Source organism: the organism of the source record quoted next, unplaced genomic scaffold, assembly GCF_019419815.1.
Source record: "Pyrus x bretschneideri cultivar Hongxiangsu unplaced genomic scaffold, Pyrus_bretschneideri_v1 Contig12, whole genome shotgun sequence".
NCBI classification, from domain to species: Eukaryota; Viridiplantae; Streptophyta; class Magnoliopsida; order Rosales; family Rosaceae; genus Pyrus; species Pyrus x bretschneideri.
Genome location: NW_025999413.1, coordinates 2,785,152 through 2,793,761, shown reverse-complemented (window position 1 = coordinate 2,793,761; position 8,610 = coordinate 2,785,152). Strand labels below are relative to the sequence as shown.

Here is an 8,610-nt window from a genome sequence, read left to right as displayed (position 1 = left end):
ATTAAAGACTGATCATGAGAAAAAGAATAAAAAGTACGAGAGAGGAAAGCTGCAACGTCTAATTATCAAACCTTTCATCATTTACAACGCAATAAAACAAAGACGCCTAAAATTGCTTCATATTAACACAAGCAACTAGCTAGCTCTACATTCTCCCATGATGTGGTTTTCATTTCCAAACTTTTTTTTCTTTTCTAAAAACCCAATACAACAAGCAGATGCCAGCGTAATCACATTGATTACTGCATAAGTATTTCTCGTATGAACCCGAATTCGCATTCATTCCTCTACAATTTAAGATTAGTTTAAAGTAGAATAACACAATGTATAAAACAAAACCCCTTGAACGATAACGAAGTTATCTGTCTTTATGACTTTGTATTTTTGTTAGTAGGAAGGCTACATATGAAAAGGTTTTTTCATATGTCATTGACATCCTACATTTAAAAGGAAGCATATAATTGCAAACACATACGCATTTGATGATAAACAAAATTAATACTGCAAGTCAATGAAGGACCACGCAATTATTTGCAGCATAAAGATTAACGCATTACTCAGTGGTCCTAGCTACAATGTTCTAGTCATGTCCTCGAACAATCTCCATTCTTTTATATATATTCCTTATATTATCTTTCTAATAGTAATGAATTAGTAATTATATACACTTATAACTTGCGCAAACCCAACTAATTCACCTTAAATCTCATCCTAATTGTGTTTATATATATATATATATTCCGTTACGTACTTGTGACAGTGTCTTAAAAACAAAAATTGACCACAATCGAATACCTTATCATATTCGAACAAGTTTTTTTTTGTAGTCTTGTTTCTGCATGCATAAAAAGAACTCATAAAAAAAAGAAAAGGATAATAAGTATATGCACAAGCTTTATGAGAGAATAAAGGTTGCACATTTTCTTAAGACATATACATATATACATATATATATATATATATAAATTAAAGGTTGCATTTATATTTACCATACTTTTCTTATCTCTTCGTAAGTGGGACAAAGACATCTACAAATCAAAATAATATTAATATTAATAAGACAAGGACGTATGCAAATACATGAACAGATTTGGTCGATTGTGAAATCCTTAATCCTAATTAATACGAATAGAAAGTATGGGAATTTTACCGATTTACGAAAATTTTCGCTCTCTCTTTCTAGTTTCTACTTTGGGTGAATAAGTTACGTGCGGGTGTGTTTTCACAACATGTGGCACCATCAACCATCGATAGCCTTTTAACTTCACTAGTTACTACTGCCCCAAACCATGACATTGAAAATTTACCTTCTCGACACATGCATGATATCTACTAATGTTGTAATATGTAAGCTATCTATGCACGTAATTGTGTTTCTGTATCACGTATCTGTATTGTAGTCATATGCATGCGGATTTATAGATTAATCGATGCCCTAAATCAAATGAGAGTTCACGTAAAACTATAGCTACATCGTATCGTATGGTATGGAACTTGAACCCATGTGAAACAAAGAAGAAAGACGTTATTTGTCTACCCTAATTGGGAAACCATATGGCCCCACGATCAGTCTGGTTCACGTGCTGCCAACGTTAACATTGACTTCGGTAAATACAAATACTGCCCTAGCTCTGTTGAATTAGGTCAGGCTCAATCTTTACTTAAGATTCTAATAACTGAACTTGTTTTTCTACAAGTTTGATAAAGCATTCAGTTTTGGGTCTTTCAAAGTTCGATTAGGCTTGTTCTGGAGATAATGGGGAGCAAAGAGTTGCGGGTGACTTACTTAAAAATAGTGCCAAAGCAAATTTATTAAAGAAATTTGAAAAAACATTAAGAGGTTTGCTACTGTAAGTGTTGATGAGACCATCTAATTCTCGAGAAAAAATCAATTCAAACCTTCTAATTGTTGAGAGATCTAGATTCTCTCATGTCCAGTGAGCGAGGGGTGGTCGTCGCTCCTCTGTTCGCCGAAAAACAAGCCTAGGAGCGCCTCTTTGGTTTGGTCAGAAACTGGAAAGTATGGTGGCTTTCTCGCGTTTGTTGATGTGCAGCACCCCTGCACGCTGTAAGATTTACTTTTATAAAAAAAAAAAAAAAATTATGAACTAAAACGACACAGTTTTATAGCTTCATTAAAAACAATAATAAAAGATTGTGTGGACCGCTGGTCCCCATTAGCCATCACCCCTTTCAATTTCTCATCTCTCACTCACACTTTGCCAAACACAACAAATCCCCCAATTCCTAGCTTCCATTTCAATCACCACCCGTCACGCCATCCTTCCCAATTTTATGTAAATTTTTTATTTTCTAAATTTATATATTATTTCAAACCCTAATTAATTATGCAATGGAATTTTTTCTTTAATTAGTATAGAATAATATGGTTATTGATTATTGATATGAATTCTATGATTATTGATGGCAATGAAATTATTGTTTAGGGTAAAAAAATGAATTCTTGTTATTGATTGATTAATTGAATTATTGAATAATGTATACAATTATTCATATTGATTAGTTGAATTGAATTTTTGTTTATTAAATAATTTGTATGATTATTAGTATTGATTAATTGAATTGTTGGATTGATTAGTTACTAGTCATATCACTATAGTCTAAGAGTCTAAGAGTTTATTTTTTTTTCCATGACACAGTTAAGTAATGCAACGATACTATAAAAAAAAAACAATGCTTAAAATCTTCCTTCAAATATTCCAGGTAGTTCACAACAAGGTGAGGCTATTGAGTTGGATGAATTATTGGCTAATTTTCCTACAGACCTTGGACATAGACGTCAAATACTTGCTTATCCACATAATTATCGCAAAGCAATTCGTAGACACTCTTCAAAATGATTATTGTCAACCAAAAGACCACCTCATTGCCAAAAAAAGCTAGCAACAATAGATGTTTTATTACGGTCGGGATCGATGGTTAAATGATAGCATGATTGTTTACATTGAGATACATGTATGTGCTTTATTGACAATAATCTATTATGCATGTTTTCATGACATGAAATCTCACCAACAACCATTGTAATTTTTTTATGTTCGCCCCTCTTCTCGGCAATTCTTGGCTTCGCCACTGCTCATGTCCCCAACTCACCACATGATAATCGTCCATTAGATGAGTATGGCACTTTTTAAATATGAGGTAAGCGTTTATTGAACGACGACACCGCTCAAACTAAAACTTAATTGAGTGAGAGAATTTCTCCTAATTGTTTCTACTAGACCAACATATTTTCCTATAAAACCGGTAAATTCTTCTTCTATGGAAAGAAGCTGTCAATATTTCATGCTCTTGCTATGGTTAAACGATGTTATATGATAGGTAGTACAACCCAATGTCAAATCCGTATGAACTAATTAATCATTGGTGGTGACTCTGTTTAATGTCAACGAAGGATTGGTAATTATTTGTGGACAAACTCACCTTAACATTCGGTTACTCGGCTCATGTGAACCAATCACCAATTGTCTACGGTTTATGTATTGACGGATTTTGAATGTTCAAAAGTTGAGACCAAGAATTACCCAGCTAAAGTTTGTTCTCGGACAGCAAAATTTGTGGCCCATAGCCCAACAGAGTATGGTTCACTATAGGTTGTGTATTATGAACCCTAAATTTTAACCAAACTTTTAAAGCCCAATATTCTGCACAATGAATTCCCCGGTCGCTATAGAGATCCTTAAACCCTGCGTACCATTTTAAAACCTAGTCCTACAGTCCTAGTGAACATAAAACAAATATATTGGACATTACCGGTAGAATTTGGAATGTGCTCGATTAATTGTGAGACCATTTACAAGCAAAAATTGTATTTGGGAATTTCTGATTGTATTTGAGGTACAGAAATAGTTGGCTAATACGACACTTAAGCATAACATATTTTTAGATAAACAACCAAAAAGAATGGAAAAACAAGAAAATACGAGGGTGAGTTGAAAAATGATTTAAGTGTTAACTACATTGCAAAAGATGTAGAATTCGTACAGAGGAAAAACCAAAACCTTTGCTCACTCCATTATCATCACATAAAACTACAACTTTAGCCGTTGGTGAAGCGATGATGAAAGACACAAGTACAATCCAGAAATCAAAAAAACAAATGAATTCTTCTAGGCAGCAAGAGAATGACACTCTTGACACAAATGCTAAGGCAACAAGAGAATGACACTCTTGAAAAATTCTAAGGCAACAAGAGAATGATACTCTTGACTCAAATGCTAAGGCAACAAGAGAATGACACTCTTGACAAATTCTAAAGCAACAAGAGAATAATACTCTTGACAAATTCTATGGAATCAAAAAAAGAATGATACTTTCTTATCCATCAAGAAAGAATGACACTTTCTTGAAATCTTGTAATCCAACAAAAAATCACTAAATGAAACAGTAGTTTATGTCAGACAATTCATCCAAAAACAACAAAATAAAACCCCCATTTTCAATATAAACTCATATCGGCAAGATCACTCCACACCAAAGAATAGAACACGAATCATATGTCTTCACCAACTTGACAAAACAACTTGAGCTGTACATTTCTTCAAACATGTATACCATTAAAAGAGAGAGAGAGAGAGAGAGAGAGAGAGAGAGAGAGAGAAAGAGAGAGAGAGAGAGAGAGAGATTCATTTGTGCAAGTCAATCTTCAGCCCAACAATGCCATTTGTGTATTTCAGGTTGTGACCAACGCTTTCTGTATACCATAAGTAACTTCACCAGCAGGTCATCAAGAATCACCCAATTGAAAGTAAAATCCATAAACCATCAACAAAATACTTATTCTGACAATACTGAATCCCAATATTAGAAAAATAACATGAAACTCATAAAAGATCATCGAAAATGATATGATTTCATGCCTTAAATTGGATGAAAAGGATTAAACCCAATTTTCAAAAGTGAAAGAACGACTGAGAAAGGATAGTAGAACCTTAAACACTTGCATCCAAGATATGAAGTTGCATTGTTCTGACATTCAATTTCATTGAATCATAAGATCGAACACGTGATATGCAGGAACCCATTAGCCAACAACCTTCAGAAACAAAGAGATAACTGCCAAGAAGCACATGGCCAAGGAGATCGCCGCCAAGATAGATGTTACTGCGACGACTGCGACAGCGGGAAGGCCGGGATAACTAACTGCACCGGCCAAGATAAGGAGGACACACGAAGATGGAGTGCCCACACAATAAGATTACGGTGCCAGACGTGAAGTCGATCAAAATTTAGCACGCAGTTACATAAAACTGAGCTAGAATGGACCCGATTCAAGAACCGAGAAGTTCCCACTTCTAATTTGGCCCAAAGGATCAAGATTCAAGCTTACAGACGAAGCAAAATTTTCCACAATTCAAAGACCAAGATATCATATCATCGATGATCTCTGATCACAACCCAGAACAAAAATTTACCCAGAAATTGCAGAACAAATTGAACAATTACGGAAGCACCAAAGAAATTAACGAAATCTCAAACAAAAAATTAGAAAAGAAGTAAAACTAGAAATAGACGAAATGAATGAGAAGTGGAACCACCAGAATCCATGGCGTGAGCCTGGTGGCTCTGATACCATGTTAACTACATTGCAAAAGATGAAGAATTCGCATAGAGGAAGAGGAAGATGATAGAGAGAAACAAAAGAGATTGTATTGATTGATTGGAGACTATGTATACAACTGAACTTAAGGAAATGATAGCTATACAATCTCTTATATAGCCATATAACCTAATTACAATAATATCCTTCTAACTATATTTCTGTTATATCAGTTATTATTAAGTAGACTCGAATAGAAAATAGACTAATACACAAGAAGGCTTCTTGAGAACTAACCATCATTGGCTTCAGTCTTACGGAGTACTAAGGTCACATTAGAGTTCTCCAAGAATAGAAGAAAGGTGTGGTAGCTTGCTTGTTTAGTGCTCGCGCTTGGAAAAATGTAAATTTGGGGTGAAAACTTGTATGCAGTAATCATGTTCCTAAAGAAAAACTTTTTAAGTGTAGATTCACACTTTATGCGATGTTTTGTTCACGTGTTATAATGATATGAATAAACGACAAAATTATGCGTCACAGGTATATATAGTTAAAAAAAGTGATAATATAAGGGAATCGCTATTACATGACGTGGTAGTGACACTAAATACTTTCTCGTTTGTGAAGGGTACATTGTAGTGCATATTGTCCAAGTTGTCAATGAACTCTTACCTTATTACTATAAGCATTCAATTGGCCCCCCAAGAAGCTAGATGAACATGCATACGTACATACTTCTTCGAGGGTTTCATAGAATTGACATCTGCCCGATCGGCTCACCTACAATGTAATGTATACCTGAATGTTTGTTCCCTCTCCATACTCAAGGCCTAACTTGATTAAAACAACTCACATGACCATGTATTATAAACATCAAAACCCTACGAACATCGAAAAGGAAAAAGAAAGAAAAAGAAAATCTTGTACCTATTTGGTTCTGCAATTTCCATTTTCATGATACTTTGATCACCTAGCTAACGCCAAGAAGGGAATCGTTTTCTAAGAAAAAACTACTACTGCATATCTATGTGCATATATATATATATATATATATATATATATATAGAACATGGTTTTAATGATTCTAATTAATCCAACTTCTTCATAACGTTCTTTTGAATACTTGTAATCGAACTTGCATATGAGCGTCGTGGAGCGTTCTATAACGTTCTTTCTTGGTTTTCTTGGGATAATCAACAACTTGGCCTACCAAAGAAGATTATATTAGTGGGAGATTTAGGTTAAGGACCTACCAAAAGAGATATTAGTGGGATAATCAACAAGTTAATCACCTTTCAACTACGTTGCTAATTAAAGAAATTCCCACCATTATAACAACCAACACGATTAGATATGTGGGCCTTCAATCCTAAATACAAAGCAATCTAAACATTTATAGACTAATTGAATTAGATTAATTTCTAGCAATATATGAATTTTTTCTTTAAATATATTAGAGACAGAAGGAGGAATAATTGCAGAACTTACCATTAAGATCAGTCAGTACCACTCATAAATTGATGCTTTACATATGCCACATATATGCACTTATCAAGCACAGGAATTAAGAGGATCAAACATCATAGGTACATAATTAATTAAAAGAAGTAAATACAAGAGAAGAAGTTTATTTTTTACTATGAGAAATTCAATTAACTAGCTAGGTTACATGAACTAATTACCTCAAGTAACCTAGGCGAGCTAATAATTTGTCTCGCTCTTTCATATATACATGCCCTTTTTTGTAACAATAAACTAAAGGTTAGCTCAAGTGGTGTCACGTATTCCAATCAAGATTGTCATGAAACTCTTAATTAATTTTCTTTGAGAGATATGAACTAATTTCACATACCTTTTTTTTCGCTGCTTCATCACCATGTAATGCACATACACCATATAACTGCTAGCCGTTGCTTTCTTTTAATCTGCAAACACTTAAATTAATTTGGAAAATACAACATACCCTTTTCACCTTCCATCCATACATATACAATAGACTGTCCAGCCATATATTTCTATCATCTCTCAACCCAGAAATAACTAAAACGGCAATATCTCTCAAACCACACACTTAATAATAATAATTACATATACATAATTTAGCTGCTTAATTATTTTAATTAGGCACCATTTGAAGAAGGCGAAGAGCACTCGCAGACAGTCTCGACTTCTCGTCTGTGGAAGTTCCTGTGGCAGCCACAAGCAGCACAGGTGAGTGCAGCAGTTGTTCCCTCCTCTCCGTTGCTTGCCATGAACTCTCTGCATCCGTCAACAGCGTAGCCTCCGACCGCAGCAGCATGGTTCTTCTGGCACTCTCCGTATCTCACGACGGTGAAAGATGATGCTGAAGCTTGTTCTGTTCTTCTCAAAACTACTTGCCGCTTCCTCATTTAAGTTTCTGATTAATTCGTCCCTGTTTCAGATCTTGATTAATTATTGCGTTTCTTGATTTCCCCAAACCCCCTTGAAACTATGCTGAAATTTCCTCACTGGTTTTTTGACTCAGAATCAAAAGATGGCAAATTAGAGGTTGGTGGAGGTGAGTTAGAGAGTGGGAAAGAGAGAGAGAGAGAGAGAAAGAGAGGAAACAAGAGCTTATATTATGGTTATGTCGTGGTAATGACCAAGCCCTAACCCTAGATATATATTTATAGCATATTAGCACGCAATATTCTCTCTTTCTTCTTGCTTTAGTAGTCTTAACTATTGGTAAGCACATTAATCAACCTGTTTTTGTTTAATTATAAATTGTTTTACTGATATATACTAAATATCATTAGAAGAAAAGCTAGTCGGTAATTTTTTTTTTTTATCTTTCTATTGAAAGGAATTGGGGGGCAATAATCCATGACCACCTTTTTACTATATAACTATTAATGTTTTAATCTCATTGTTTACTAGCTAGTTAGTTGTAACCCAAAAATGGTCGTTGTGAACTGATGGTCCAACAACCTCACAACTCACTAGCATAAAATTAAAGAAAAATAAAATAGAATTATGGAAACTAATGTGTGTAAATAAGGCAAAACCTTAGATGCTAAATATGTTGA

At 34.4% G+C, this 8,610-nt stretch overlaps 1 protein-coding gene across 1 annotated transcript; it reads right to left on the bottom strand.

Moving 5' to 3' along the window:
• Positions 1-7,474: 7,474 nt before the first annotated feature.
• LOC103964978 (mini zinc finger protein 2) lies at positions 7,475-8,195 on the bottom strand. The gene has a single exon (XM_009377994.3). The coding sequence runs from the start codon at positions 7,948-7,950 to the stop codon at positions 7,681-7,683; it is 270 nt and encodes an 89-aa protein (XP_009376269.1). The 5' UTR covers positions 7,951-8,195; the 3' UTR covers positions 7,475-7,680.
• Between the last annotated feature and the right edge of the window lie 415 nt (positions 8,196-8,610).